The 16,378-nt window shown below is 36.1% G+C and overlaps 1 protein-coding gene across 4 annotated transcripts; it reads left to right on the forward strand.

The window, feature by feature from the left end:
• Positions 1 to 5,576: 5,576 nt before the first annotated feature.
• Positions 5,577 to 8,741, forward strand: LOC107959054 (uncharacterized). 4 transcript variants are annotated; one of them, XR_005905073.1, is made up of 7 exons: positions 5,579 to 5,779; positions 5,874 to 5,937; positions 6,041 to 6,731; positions 6,816 to 6,881; positions 7,490 to 7,616; positions 8,271 to 8,359; positions 8,441 to 8,741. XR_005905073.1 is itself a non-coding variant. In XM_016895015.2 (7 exons), the coding sequence occupies exons 4-7, from the start codon at positions 6,844 to 6,846 to the stop codon at positions 8,606 to 8,608; spliced, it is 378 nt and encodes a 125-aa protein (XP_016750504.1). In that variant the 5' UTR covers positions 5,581 to 5,937; positions 6,041 to 6,343; positions 6,624 to 6,731; positions 6,816 to 6,843; the 3' UTR covers positions 8,609 to 8,741. The 4 variants fall into 4 exon arrangements, 2 of the variants coding, with proteins under 2 accessions (XP_016750504.1, XP_040937750.1); XM_016895015.2 differs by having other exon boundaries at positions 5,581 to 5,937; positions 6,041 to 6,343; positions 6,624 to 6,731; positions 7,534 to 7,616; XM_041081816.1 differs by lacking the exon at positions 5,579 to 5,779 and having other exon boundaries at positions 5,794 to 5,937; positions 6,070 to 6,343; positions 6,624 to 6,731; positions 7,534 to 7,616.
• Positions 8,742 to 16,378: the final 7,637 nt, after the last annotated feature.

A 16,378-nucleotide genomic window follows, 5' to 3' on the forward strand; every position in this document is an offset into this window, starting at 1 on the left:
CTTTTCCTTGACTAACCATAGGAGGTCTACTATCAGATGGCACTGACCCTTGAGCAGGGCCAGCGCATTACTTTCAACTTCATCAACCTCAGCTCGATTGGGATCCATTTACTATATGAAAACACAATTTAAAATTGTCAGGAGCCATTACACTATCACAATTTATTTATGGCATGCATATCTAGAATCTTACACACGCTATGTTAGTCTGAGAATTGACTAAACCGTAGCTCTAATACCACTAAATATAACACCCCTTACCCGTATCTGACACTAGAACAGGGTATAAGGCATTACCAAACTTAAACATAAGCAAACATACAAAATCGAGACATAAATTTTCATCCAAATTTAAAACATTTCATTTACATTTGCATCGTTCCTAAAATGAGCCTACAAGGCCCAAAACATGCATTGGAAGCGGTTCGAGACTAAACCGAGAACTTTGGAAAATTTGGCAACACGTAGAAAATTTTTCATGTTTTAAGAGTCACACGCCTGTGTGGGCAGACCGAGTGGTCACATACGCCCGTGTGCCTAACCCGTGTAACTCTCTGTTTGTCATCCAAGAAAAATTTGAAGTCACACAGACAAGGCACACGCCCATGTGCTTAGGTCGTGTGGTCAATTTAATTTTCATAATTTTTCATAAAATAGGTGCAATCTTCACATGCCCTGGGCACACGCCCGTGTCTGAGGTCGTGCTGCCCACATGGCTGAGACACACGCCCGTGTCTCTGCCCATGTGCCCAATTCTGAGCATTCTATTTTATAAAAATTAAGGTGTAGGGGACACACGACCAGAACACACGCCCATGGGACAAGCTGTGTGTCACACACGGCCTAGACACAGGCCCATGTGGACAAAAATAAGGCTATTTTCCAAGCCATTTTGTCACCCTTCCAAGCACAAACCTACGCAACAACATATAACACCAATCCAAGCAATTACATTCCACCATTTCAGCCACAACCAAGGCAACAATACCTCATTCTCTTGCAACCATTGATTACACATAAACATCAAATATAACTCAACCCAAATCATGCAATTTTCCACATCCATGAGAGACATCATTATATGCATATATACTTAAATCAATATTAGCCAATTTATATGGCCATTTACAAAATGAAATATCAACCAACATAAGCCAACACATTTGGCCAGATCAATTATGACACATAGCAAAATGACCAAGTCCTATACATGCCATAACTCAAAATATTGAAATCATTGGTACCCAAAATATTAAGTTGATAGTGTGACTGTGTAACAGCCTGATTTTCGGCCTAGTCGGAACAGTGGTTTTAGGACCCCAAATCTGACATAGTAAAATTCATTTTTATTATATTTTTATGGTCTACATTTTTATGGAATTTTTTTGTGAAAATTTCGTTTGAAAATTTTGACATTTGGGCACTCAATTTAGTCAAAAGGACTAAATTGTAAAAAGTGCAAAACTTGAGTTCTAGAAGCTAGAGGTTTCAAGTTGCTATGAAATTTTAAATTGGAGGTCCTTAAATGGTAATTTGACCACTGGTTAATTTGTTGGACAAAAATGGACATGAAATAGGTGAAATAGGAAATTTTTAAGTTAGGGGCATTTTGGTCATTTAGTAATTAAATGATTAAATAAACAAAATAAAAGCCAAATTTTGCTCATCTTCAACCCCTTGGATGAATTTTTGAAGACGACCGTGGTTAGAGTTTTTTTCAAGCTTTCCAAGCTCTATAGTAAGTCTGTTCTTGCCCCGTTTTTAATGATTTTCACGTTTTTGAAATCCTTGGAACAATATCTACCTATTTCTACCATTTATTTGAGTTATGATGAAGGTATAGGGTTTGAACCATGTTAGAAACATGTTTAATGGTAGATTATGCATGTTTATGGTTGGAGAAAGAACTTTTGCTAAGTGATTTTCGGTAAAAATGCCTAAAAGGACTAAATTGTAAAAGTTATAAAATATGTAGTAAAAGTGTATTTTAATGGAAATTGTAGGCTGTTATAATTATGAAAATGGTTCGGCTAGGCTTAAGGTACAAAGAAATTGAATGAAAATCACTTTACGAGCTTAGGGAAAAAAGTGCAAATATGATAAAGTTTAGGGGCAAAATATAATTTTTTCCAAAATTAGATTTTAGGTTGTATTGAATAGCTTAATGATTAAATAAGCTAAATTTGATGTTATAGATTAATAAAAATGAGATTCGGGCCCAGAATAGAGGGGAATAAAGTATTGGACGGTTAGGTCCTTTTCTCTATTGTCGCATTCGAGGTAAGTTTGTATGTAAATATAAGCATTATTTTTATTATTGTATTGTTATTTTTATACTTTAATATTTTATGAATTATATGAATAGCATTATGGACAAGTTGGATAACGATGTGATAAGCGAAAAAATCCCGGTTGAACCTTAAAAATAGAATAGGATACGAGTGACATGTCACTAGGACCCCATGTGATATATATGATTATGTGATCCGGGTGCTGGTTAGGTATGTCCTACCGGTGGCTAGGTAGTCCGGCATATGTTGCAGATACCTGACAGCTTGTGTGAGTAGCCCATGTAGTTATGTCTCGACCGTCAGCTTGTGTGAGCAGGCCCGTGGTTAGCTCGAAAGTGAGCATTTATGTGAGATGAAATGTAAGGTAGCTTTGGCTACATGTGTGGCACTTGTGTGCAAAGACTTTCCGTGTATCCGATTAGTATTCCAAGTGTTTAATGGGTAATACAAAGATTATGTTAGATGTGAAAAGTTACGAAATTGTACAGGTATATACAGAAATTCAATTGAGTATAGAATTCATGAATGGTGAGTTCATGAGCATTGTGACAATGTTATTGTGTTAACCTTATGAATAATGGTATATGTGTATATATGTATGGTTAGAATTGTTGATGTTTATGAATCGGGCTTTTAGGCCAAATTGAATTGAAATGTGCTATGTTGTATTTCACTTGAAAATGATTCATCAAATATGAGCAAAAAGAAAAGATTGGCATGATTATTCACTAAGGATGGCTATGTTAGTATGAGAAGTTAAGAGCTTAGAAAATTGAAAGATGATAAGTTATATGTTTGAAAATTTGTACATATATAATTAATGTACATGTTTACCATGAAATTTGAAATCATTTGTTAATTGGTGTAACATATTATAATGGGAAAGATTACGGTTGCTAGGCTAATATGCCAAGACATGTTGAATTATGGTCAAAATTTGAAAAGGGTAATCAATGTGATTGAATAAACTATGATTACGAGACATAAGGAAATTTATGCTATCTGGTAATCATATTATTGAAATGGTAAATTTATGGCATAAGTTCCTTATTATTTACATATGAACTTACTAAGCTATATTGCTTACCCCCATTCCTTTCCCATGTCTCATAGGGTTAATAAGCTAGCTTAGGTTGGAGATCGCCGGAGATCCTATCACTATATCAAGCTATCACATCGGGTATTGATGAATTCAATTATTTTGAGTCTATGGCATGTATAGGGACTTGGTCTTTTGGTTATATGTGTCATTATTAATGTGGCAAAATGTGTTGGCCTATAATGGATTATTGTTCAAATTGTACATAGCCACGAATGATGGCTTATGTTGATTACATGTTTATTCATGTGTTAATGCTGTGTCATTATTAATGTGGCAAAATGTGTTGGCCTATAATGGATTATTGTTCAAACTGTACATAGCCACGAATGATGGCTTATGTTGATTACATGTTTATTCATGTGTTAATGCCTTCTTGTGAATGTGATGTTAATATGTTTTAATGGGCTAAGTATGATGTTTTAAGCATGATAAATGATGGCATGAGAATGACATATTATTGTCTTAGTTATGAGTGTTTGGTTGCCTAAGTATGATATGTTTTTTACCTTTTGAATTGATATAGGTGCATGTGTGAAAAAAAATGGCAAATGGCTTGGTAAATAGCCTTGTTTTTGTCCACAGGGTAGACACACAGGCGTGTGTCTAAGCCGTGTGTGACACACGGTCAGCCCCATGGGCGTGTGATCCGGCCGTGTGTTCTCTGCACCTAAATTGTTGCAAAATAGAATGCTCAGAATTGAGCACACGGGCAGTGACAAGGGTGTGACAGCCCTAAAGTGACCCTAGTCGGAAAGCGGTTTCGGGACCGCTAAATCGAGTCACCAAATTATTTGAATGTGATATTTATTATCTAAAATATGTGATTATGAATGTGTGAAAGTTTTAGGCTTCGATTTAGTAAATTGCATGTGAATTTAGTTAAAAGGACTTATGGGTGACATTTTTGAAATGTGATAGTCTAATCTACAAGGACCTAATAGTGCATGTAATCAAAAGGGGGGACTTGCATGTCAATTTTCCCCCCTAATATGTAGTGGCCGGCCATGAGCATGGGTGGACAAGATGTTATGGCTAAAAACATGTCATAAACATGTTGGGGTAATGCATTATGTAAGGATTAATAAAATAAAGAGCATGGGCAATAAAATATTAGTGTTAGTAGAATGAGAAACAAAAAAAAAAAAGAAAGGATGTGTGTGATTGTCCCCCCATTGCCGTGAGTTGAAGGAAAGAAAAACAAAAAAAAAAGTGTTCATCCTTTGGTTCATTCTTGGCCGAAAATTTTAAGGAGGAAGGAAGAAGAAAGGTTGAAGAGGTTCGGCCATGCATGTAACTAGGCTAAGGTATGTTTGATGATGTTCCATGAGATGCATGCATGTTTTAGTTGTTAGCTTGAGTTCTACCTAGCCCATGGTCTAAATCTTGCTATGTGATGGAAATGACACTCGGCCATGGATGCATCATTCTTGCTTGGTGTTGATGTTGTGTTGGTGAGATATCAAGTTATTTTTGTGACCAAGTTGAGATTTGAATTTTTGGAATGAGTAAGGTTTTCGGCTATAGTAAATATAAGGGTGATGGATGTTGTGTCATGCTAAATCTAGATGAACAATGTTAGTGCTTATATCTCGATATTCATGAGTTTCTTTCTTGGTTTTACCTCAAACCCATGAAGTATTTTAATTGGTGTTGTTAGAGGTTTCGGTCATGGGATTATAAGCTTGTTAGTTTTGATGATGAAATTTATGCCTTGCAAGGGTAAATGGTGTCTTGATGCATTCGGCCATGGTAGAAAGTAGATGTGAAATGGTAGTAAGATAAAATGCAAAATGTTAGTATTTGATTACTAGTGTATAAATGCGTATTAGCCGAGTTTTGAATTTGAAACGAAACGGTATATAACCAATACAAGTAGCCATACTTGTGGGAAGTATTAAGCATATAATTGGCCCCAACATATACATGCATACTCGGCCACATGAGAAGATTAGTGTTGCATGCATTCGGTTAGAGGCAAGAATTATTGATGCCTTTATCTTGGTTAGGACAATCGGCTAAAAGGGAGTGTGGGTTAATATGTTGAGTTGATGCATGATTTCACATGTATGTGACTTTACACCATGTTTGGTTAGGTGTATTGGCTATGCCAATACACCCCTAATCAGTGGGCCCCACCTAATCCCCCTCTAATCTGCCGTTTGGTTCAATGTATTGCTAATCCCCCTCTAATCCGTTACTTTCCTAATCCCCGAAATTCTCTGTTTTGTAATCCCTGCCTCCTCCTCAGTTTACACCCGTTTTACAGCCTTAGCCCTAATTTGCCCTCCCAACTAGAAATCCACCTCCAGCCTCTCCCTCCCAACATCAAACAGAACCTGCGAGCGAAGTCACCTCCAGCCTCTCCCTCCTCAAAACACGCTTTTAAGTTTCTCTCTTTCGCCACCGTCTTCTTCATCATCTTCCCCTCTTTCTTTATTTTTTTTAATTTCAACACCTAACATACATGTTTCATTTCGCAGAAGCCATCTTTATCTGTTTCTCATGTGACTCTGAAGCCTCATTCTTTCCTTCAACGTACCCAAGGTAAAGTTTTCTCAACTTCTTCTCAATCATTTATTTCCATCTACTTGCCTTTTTGTTTTAATTCTTCATGACTTTGGAATTTCTTGCATAAATTTCTATGAAGACAATACTGCTGATGTTTTGGAATTTAAGTTGAAGGAGCTCTCAGCCGTCCATTCGAAATCCCCTTCCGTTCATCAATTCTCTGTCGCCTTCACCAAGACACTGACCCCTCTCTTTCAAATTCTAAAGTGAACCGCCACCGTGCAACGTGTTGTATGCTTTGTTTCAGCAAGGTCCTGGCCCGAGATCCCAACGACACTTCCGCTAGTAATGAGTTATTGGAGGAATTTTTGAAGTTCCTTTTGGTTGGGGCTACTGCAGCTAATAAAACCGCATGATTAGAGCTTGCCAAATCATTTCCGAGATAAGCTCTTTTAAATTCTGGCTTCATTTTTTAAAATCTATTTTAGCGTTTTGATTTTTAGGAATTATAGTTTGTGCTATATTGTTTGTATTTCGTTTAATGAGTTCCTAATACTTTCGTTTAATGGATTTTAAGCAGCATATTGTTTGTATTTCGATTTCATTATTGGAGAAGTTTTATCAACTATTCCCACTATCGGTAGGCAACTTGGTTTTAGATATGGTTGATTTACATGATTGAGGCTTTCTCCTTTTGATGGTTTTCTGTTTTGTTTGTCCACGGAGGAGCTATTATTTGAACAAAGTGGTCGTGTGAAATTTAGAACAGAATCTACGTTGTTGATTCCTTGGACCGAGAGAGGATTCGCCAAGCTAAACAGGAATTTCAGGTTGTAAATTTAGAACAAGCACAAACTTGTTAGCCAATATGGTTGTACATAGTCTCTTTTTAGTTCTTAATAATTTTTTTCCAGGCCATAATCAATGATCCATTTATGAGCAATGCTATCATCTTGGTGTTCGCCAACAAACAGGACTTGGTATGATTCAGTTAGCTGTTTGAGACCCGTCTTTTTTTCTGTGTATAGCAAAATGCATGCAATATTTGCTTGAACTACTGAGAACACATGCATTTTTTTAGTTGCTGGAAGTACCAATGTCAAGGATAATTTAGTTTTGAAAAATAGGTTCTGCTGTTGTTTGCATAGTTTTGAAGAATGTGTCTGAATAGAATGTAATCTTAGCTCCAAGGCCCTTAGATTGACATGTTTCGCCTTGTTCTGCTCCCTTAGATTGACATGTTTCGCCTTGTTTTTCTTCTTGAAGAAGGCCTGATTTTCATCATTGTATGAATATTGTAATTCCCTTAAATCGATCATGTAAGGCATAATAATGGATAAAGCATATGAAGTTGCAGTATGGGTGCTTTGCTTCCCTGAACTAGACATTACTAAATTTTGCCTTCTTTTATCATTTTTTTTTCATGTTGTTTTTAGCTTTGAAGATTAATTAGCTAAGAATTTGAAACACTAAAATGATATTTAAATAGATTTGGAAAATTTTATAAAAATTACTGATCTGTTTGTCTTCCGCAAAACCTAGAGTTTTTTTTAATTTGTTTTCCATATAATGTTTTATGGTTTTATAGTCGAACATCTGATTTTTCCCTTTTCAACGGAGGGGAAACTTTAGGTGCAGTACAAGTTCAATAGGAGTGCAATCCCAACTTGGTATACTTTCACAACTTGGTATCCATATATTCCACTTGAGAATAGGTACTCATTATTTATCCATTTTCCCTTTTTGATCAGATTTAAAGCTAATATTGAAAGGAATCATTTAATTTAATTCATCTATATTATTGCCCAAGTTGAAAAATGAAATATCATTTTTCCTTTCTAAATTAGATGCTAATCACAGACAGCCTGCGAAAGTGAGTTTTTATTTCATAACCTTCATTTTCAATTTTTTATTGTAAATGCTTACATGTTGAGACATGGATTTTATTGTTGTATGTTGAGTTTATATGTAAAAGGTACTGAATGCTAAACAAAATTGGGACTAAGCAATTGATTAAAGAGATATGGACTGGAGCTGCCTGTCATGATATAACATAGAAGGCATAAAATAATTGATAGCTGTGAAATGTTCACTTAGGTTATACTTAGGAATCTGAGTTTCAGAAAATGGATTTGAATTTCAATATGGTGTAAGTTGTGTGATAAAGAAACTTGTAAATTTAACATCCATGACTGTTTTTGAAATTTATGGATTGTGGGATGCCCGTATAAGTGATGAATTTGAAATTCCTATGGATCTTTCTTATTTTGATATTCATGTTTTTATATCTTTAAATACATGGTCATAATTTTAATTATTTTATGCATAATGAGTATTACTGAAGATGGATCTTTCTTATTTTGCAATAGTTGCCGGGATGGTACATAGCATGGTTATTACTGAAGATGGAGCATTATTTTATTGGGTTTCCTCAGATCCTCATCTTAGATGCCAACAGGTTCTATTCCATTGTCTTTGTTGATTTTAACTTCCCCTGGAGTGAAGCTTTTATTTACTTCATTTGGATGAATTTGTACAGCTATATTCCCTTTCTGAGAAAACAATCGTAAGCATTTCTGCTGGTAAGTACTGGGCTGCAACTGCTACTGCTATAAATGATGTCTACATGTGGGATGGCAAGAAAAGTATGGATAAACCACCTGTTGCAACTCAGTTACACCGAGTAAAGGGAAAAAAGATCCCTTAAAGAGTTGATTTTGAGAGTTGGTCATGAGAGAATGTAACTTGTAAACAGAACTTATGTAATTCTAATGTAATTCTAATATAGAATGTAAACAATTTTCTTATGTAATTCTAATATAGAATGTAACTTGTTTTAATTTTCTTAATTTAAATTCATTAATTTTTATATTTAGCTTTAAAGTTAAAATTTTAATAGAAATTTTAATTTAATATTTTTTATCCTTAAAAGTATATAGTTTAAAGTTTAAATTTTCTTCAGTTTTCTTCAGTTTACCTTCTGTTACCCGATTGGAATGGGTCAGAAGATTTCTTTCTCACCATTAAATATCAATGTTCAAACTTTTTGATGTTGTAAAACTTTTGAACATATTGATTATGATGTACAATTTCATTTTCATCTAACTTTTTCTTAGTATAAGTTAATTATGTTTATGCAGAATATAATTTTCAAGTTATATATTTAATAATAATTATGTTAATTTATATTTTACAGTATCATATATTATGATTTGAGTAAATTAATATAAGAATATTAATTATTAAGAATTTCATTAAATTATATATTTTAATTAAAATATATTTAATAATAATTATGTTAATTTATATTTTACAGTATCATATATTATGATTTCAGTAAATTAATATAAGAATATTAATTATTAAGAATTTTATTAAATTATATATTTTAATTAAAATATATTTAATAATAATTATGTTAATTTATATTTTACAGTATCATATATTATGATTTGAGTAAATTAATATAAGAATATTAATTATTAAGAATTTCATTAAATTATATATTTTAATTAAAATATATTTAATAATAATTATGTTAATTTATATTTTACAGTATCATATATTATGATTTCAGAAAATTAATATAAGAATATTAATTATTAAGAATTTTATTAAATTATATATTTTAATTAAAATATATTTAATAATAATTATGTTAATTTATATTTTACAGTATCATATATTATGATTTCAGTAAATTAATATAAGAATATTAATTATTAAGAATTTTATTAAATTATATATTTTAATTAAAATATATTTAATAATAATTATGTTTAAATATGATTAAATTATTTATTATTGATAATAAAATCTTATTATAATTTAAATAACAATAACAATAATCATTTACCAAAACAAATTTATGCTAAGGGTATTCTAGTCATTTTAGTTTTTTCTATTATGCTATTACACCTCTATTCCATTCAACCAAACACAAGATTACTATTACGCCTCTATTCCATTACATTCAACCAAACAGTGGATTAGCTATTACACCTCTAATCCAATACACCTCTAATCCCAATACACCTCTAATCCAATACGCCTCTAATCCAATACAGCGAACCAAACGTGTAACACCCCGAACCCGAAACCGACACCGGAGTCGAACACGAGGTGTTAACTGACTTTAACCCCTTATAAAATTTATTTTCCAGACACTGCCCAATCTGTGTACTAGTCGTTTTAAAAATCATATCTTGAGTTTCGTAACTCGAAAATCAATTTCGTGATTTTTCCCAGAAACTAGACTCATGTGCCCATCTATGTATTTTTTTCTAGAATTTTTGGTCGGGCCAATTAGTACAGTTTATTAGTCAATGTCTCCCATATTGCAGGGGTCGACTACACTGACCTTTGCCCATTACGACTTGGATATCTCCCTGCACGGGGCTTCAATACTGATGCCGTTTGTTTCTATGAAAACTAGACTCAGAGAGGAATCTGTACATATATGGTACGACCCCTAATTATCTCTGGTTAATTTACAATGAATTTCCAAAGTCGGAGCAGGGAATCCAGAAACCGTTCTGGCCCTGTCCCACAAAAATCTGATTATCTCTTAATATACTGCCCATATGATCTTTTCGTTACTTCCTCATGAAAACAGACTCATCGAGCTTCGATTACATAATTTATTCATCAATTAATTCCACTCCTACTATTTTTAGTGATTTTTCAATCTCATGACACTGCTGCTGCCAGCATCTGTTACGAAAGTAACTAGGTCCATTTCATGCCTACCCTTGATCCAACTCAATCGAACATTCGTGCCATTTTCACATGGCTTAAAGTTTACATGCCAAAGTTCAAACACAACGTAATAGCTTATACATGCCAAAATGTTCTTCTAAGCCAACTAAGAAGAAAGTACCCCAAAACTTGCTATCCGGTGTGATGACTTCGATGACGGCCTGACCCCGCAAACATAGATGAGTCCAAGCAACCTATAATGGGTGACAAGGAAACACCGAGTGAGTTTATAACTCAGTAAGTCATAAGCAATGCACTACCATCCATCAATAACATTATCACAAGAGGAAACAAAATGGAACGAGACAATTTACTCCATCCATACCGAACCATACCATAGTTCCTCCAACCTATCGATTCAGTTTCATATCAATTCATGCATTCACATTCCATATACTCATCAATAGGACATTGAGGCATTTTCATAAATCAATTTATTTTCGTTACAATCAAACGACTAAACGGCCTTTCACCCATCCTACGATAAATTTTATGTACGTGACTTCAAGTATATTTGTCACATAGGTTCAAACTTACCGAGCTCAACACCAAGTATAAGCATAGCACCTATTAGCCATGTACTCAAGACACTTACCCGATCCGCTGTCCGCGATCGACTCAATAGTGTCGCACACATAGTGTCCATAATGATTCACGAATGTATATTGAGTCCACACACTCAGTGCTATATAATCAACTCGCACACTTAGTGCTACGTAATCAAATCGCACACTTAGTGCTACATAGTCAAACTCGCACACTTAGTGCCGCATGGTCAATTCGCACACTTAGTGCATCATATTCATTTCGCACACTTAGTGCAACATAGTCAAATCGCACACTTAGTGCTGTACCATTCAATCCCGCGCACTTAGCGCCAATCTCATGGTCATAAATGGTTATACCCGCACGTTTAGTGCCGAGATCAACAACTCAGTACATCTTACCTCTTTTCTTTTCATTCAACAATTTCATCATCACATACGTACATGCAATATATATATGTATATTTATTCATTCCATTCAGCATCAAAACATAAACATTATGACCATTTGAAATAATACCAACTACATGCTTAATGACTTACCTCGTGTTGGGTAAGACGGTTCCAACTCGGCTACTCGATGACCTTTTCTTTGCCTTTGCTCGATTCACCTCCTTTAACTCCTTGAGCTTAATCAATAATTTAACTAGTTTAACCACCTTACCAAATATTTACAATCCAATTTCACATGTATATGTATGTTAGTATATTCGGCTAATAACCTCATGCAACTACCATATCATCAAAATCTAATCACCCATGCACATGCATTAGGTAAGTTACCTTTGCTAATTTTAAACCCAACATCACACAAGCTCTCAAGGGATGGCCGAATGCTTCTTTTGTTACCCAACTAATCATTCGACAATTTCATCCCCTTTGCCACCCTTTTATGCCTAATTATCTAAATCAAGATAAGATCATCAACATGCCTAACCATAGCCGAATGTGCAACATTAATCTATCACCTCTATCTCTTAAATACTATCAAGTTCATTTACTTCTAATTTCTTAAGTTCCACATCTTAATGCCCATTATACATAATCAAATTTAACATCATCTATATATTTACTCATATGGCCGAATATACATACCCCCATATAATATCATTTTCATTCCATTTAACACTTAATTTCCACCACATAATCACTTGGCCGATTTTGCTAGCATACAAGCCTATGACCGAATGTCCTTGACCTCTAGTCACCTAGATTTTTATTCTTTAAGCCTCATCCAACTCATATTTTTCATTGACAACCTCCTTAACTTCAATTTATTCACATCTTTAATCATGCTACATTCGACCATTATTTAACAATAATTCATGCATCCTTTTATTAAACACTCAAAATCAACCATCTTCATACCTCATCACCAAAGACATCAAAATACCAACCAAGAATGTAACATTCATGGCCGAATATCATCTCCATCAATTAACAAAATTTGAACCATGGCTAGGTAGATTTTCACTTACAACTTAAAATATACATGAATCTCAAAGAATAATATCAAACATACCTTAGTCTAGCAAACCACCATAGCCGATTTTCTCAAGCTTTTTCCCCTTCCTTTCTTTCCTCTATTCGGCCAAGGATGTTCAAGAATGAACACTTTTTTTTTCTTTCTTCAATTCACGGCAACAAGGGGGTGAGACCATGTTATTTTTTTTTCCATCACCCTTCCTTTCATTATTTAATTATCATGCTTATTATTTTATTTTCCTTACCATACATCACTAACACAACATGTTGGTGACATGTTTCCACCCATAGCATGGCCGGCCACTACATATTAGGGAGGGGGAATTTGACATGCAAGTCCCCTTTTTCTTCCACATGCACTAATAGGTCCTCATGCATTGACCTATCACATTTTAAAATTTTCTCATATAAGTCCTATTGACTAAATTCACATGCAATCGACTAAATCGAAGCTTGAAATTTTCACACATTCATGATTACATATTCTAGACAATAAACATCACATTCAAACCTTTCGGTGACTCGGTTTAGCGGTCCCGAAACCACTTCCCGACTAAGGTTAATTTTGGGCTGTCACAACTCTCCCTCACTTAAGAAATTTTCGTCCTCGAAAATCTTACCGGTAAATAGGTTTGGATATCGTTCTTTCATCGAGCTCTCGGGTTCCCAGGTTGCTTCCTCGATCCCGTGTTTGAGCCACAACACCTTAACCAACGGAACCCTTTTATTTCGCAACTCTTTCACTTCACGAGCTAGGATACGAATCGGTTCTTCTTCATAGCTCAAGTCAGATTGAATTTCAACTTCTGAGGGATTAATCACATGTGACGGATTGGATCTATAACATCGAAGCATTGAAACATGGAAGACATCGTGCATCCTTTCAAGTTCAGGGGGCAAAATCAATCTATATGCAACCGGCCCCACTCGTTCGGAAATTTCGTACGGCCCAATGAATCTCGGGCTCAACTTGCCTTTACGGCCAAATCTGAGTACCTTCTTCCAAGGTGACACTTTAAGAAACACTTTATCTCCCACCTGATATTCAATGTCCTTTCGTTTTAAATCCGCATACGATTTTTGACGATCTGTGGCTACCTTCAGACTTTCGCGGATTACCTTTACTTTTTGTTCGGCATCTTTAATCAAATCAACTCCGAAAATTTTACTTTCACCAAGCTCGGTCCAAAACAATGGCGTACGGCATTTACGACCGTACAAAGCCTCATACGGTGCCATCTTAATACTTGATTGAAAACTATTGTTGTAAGCGAATTCAATCAAAGGTAAATACCGTTCCCATGAACTACTGAACTCGAGGATGCAACATCTCAACATATCCTCAAGTATCTGAATTATCCGCTCGGATTGACCATCGGTTTGGGGGTGAAAAGCGGTGCTAAAATGCAGCTTGGTACCCAAAGCTTCTTGCAATTTCTTCCAAAATCGCGAGGTGAATCTCGGATCTCTATCCGACACGATAGAAATAGGTACTCCATGTAATCTCACAATCTGAGAAACATACAATTCGGCTAGTTTATCCAATGAAAAATCCGTACGCACGGGGATAAAGTGAGCCGACTTAGTCAGCCTATCAACAACAACCCAAATCGCATCCTTCTTACTTGCGGACAATGGCAGTCCGGACACAAAGTCCATTGTGACTCGGTCCCATTTCCACTCGGGTATCATGATCGGCTGAAGTAACCCTGAAGGCACTTGATGTTCCGCTTTCACTTGTTGACATATTAAACATCTCGAAACAAAGTCGGAGATGTCTCGTTTCATACCACGCCACCAAAATCGACGTTTCAAGTCGTTGTACATTTTCGTGCTCCCCGGGTGAATTGACATTCGGCTACAATGGGCTTCGTTCAGAATCATCGGAATGAGTTCCGAATTCCTTGGAACACACAAACGACTTCTAAACCTCAAACAACCATCATCATCAATCTGAAACTCCGATTCCTTGTTCGGAACACACTCAGCTCGTTTTGCAACCAATTCCTCATCGACTTTCTGAGCTTCACGAATTTGATGAGTCAATAATGGTTTGGCTTTTAATTCAGCTACTAACACATTGTCAGGTAGAACAGACAAGTGTACATTCATCGCTCGCAAAGCAAACAGTGATTTCCGGCTTAAGGCGTCCGCAACCACATTAGCCTTTCCCGGGTGGTAATCAATGACAAGCTCGTAATCTTTCAACAACTCAAGCCAACGTCTTTGTCGCAGATTCAAGTCTCGTTGAGTCATCAAATATTTGAGACTTTTGTGATCCGAAAACACATGGCACTTCTCACCAAACAAATAATGTCGCCATATTTTCAATGCAAACACAATGGCGGTTAGTTCGAGATCATGGGTCGGATAATTTCTCTCGTGTGGCTTCAATTGTCTCGACGCATAGGCCACAACTCGACCTTCTTGCATCAGTACGCAACCCAACCCAAGTAGGGATGCGTCACTATAAATGACAAACTCTTTACCCGATTCGGGTTGCACCAAAATTGGAGCTTCAGTCAAATGAGTTTTCAGTTGATCGAAGCTTTTCTGACATTTCTCTGTCCATTCGAACTTAACATCCTTTTGAAGTAGCTTCGTCATTGGTGTGGCTATCATCGAGAAACATTTGACAAATCGTCGGTAATAACCGGCGAGCCCTAGAAAGCTCCGGACTTCGGTAACATTTCTCGGAGGCTTCCAGTTAAGTATGGCTGAAATTTTGCTCGGGTCAACTCGAATACCCGATGCGGATACCACATGACCCAAGAAGCTAACCTCTCTTAACCAGAACTCACACTTACTGAACCTAGCATATAACTGCTTATCCCGCAAAATTTACAACACTTGCCTCAGATGCTCAGCATGTTTGGTCTCATCTCTTGAATAGACCAAGATGTCATCAATAAACACAACTACGAACCGATCCAAATACGGCCTGAAGATCGGATTCATCAAATCCATAAACACCGCAGGGGCATTAGTGAGCCCGAACGGCATCACTAAGAACTCGTAGTGACCGTACCTCGTTCTGAAAGCAATTTTGGGTACGTCCGAATCTCGAATCCGCAACTGATAATAACCCGATCTCAAATCTATCTTTGAAAACACCGATGCTCCCTTTAATTGATCGAACAGATCATCAATACGCGGTAACGGATACTTATTCTTTATCGTCACTTTATTCAGTTGACGATAGTCAATGCACAACCTCATGGTTTCGTCCTTCTTTTTCACGAACAATACTGGTGCACCCCAAGGTGAGAAACTCGGTCGAGCGAAACCTCTATCCGTCAATTCTTGCAACTGAGCTTTCAACTCTTTTAACTCGGTTAGTGCCATACGATACGGAGCGATCGAAATTGGCGTAGTTCCAGGTACAAGCTCAATACCAAACTCTACCTCCCGAACAGGTGGCAAACCCGGTAACTCTTCAGGAAAAACATCCGGGTATTCACAAACCACCGGCACCGATTCGGGTTTCTTTTCTAACTCATTGTCATCAAGTACATACGCGAGGTACGCTTCGCACCCTTTCCTTACATATTTCTGGGCCAACATTGCTGATATTACAGCTGGCAACCCCCTTAAGTCCGCAGACTCAACTCGGATTATTTCGTTATTTGCGCACCTCAAATCGATAGTCTCGCTTTTGCAATTCACAACCGCATCATGCGCGGTTAACC

This window comes from Gossypium hirsutum, chromosome A11 (genome assembly GCF_007990345.1).
Source record: "Gossypium hirsutum isolate 1008001.06 chromosome A11, Gossypium_hirsutum_v2.1, whole genome shotgun sequence".
NCBI lineage: Eukaryota > Viridiplantae > Streptophyta > Magnoliopsida > Malvales > Malvaceae > Gossypium > Gossypium hirsutum.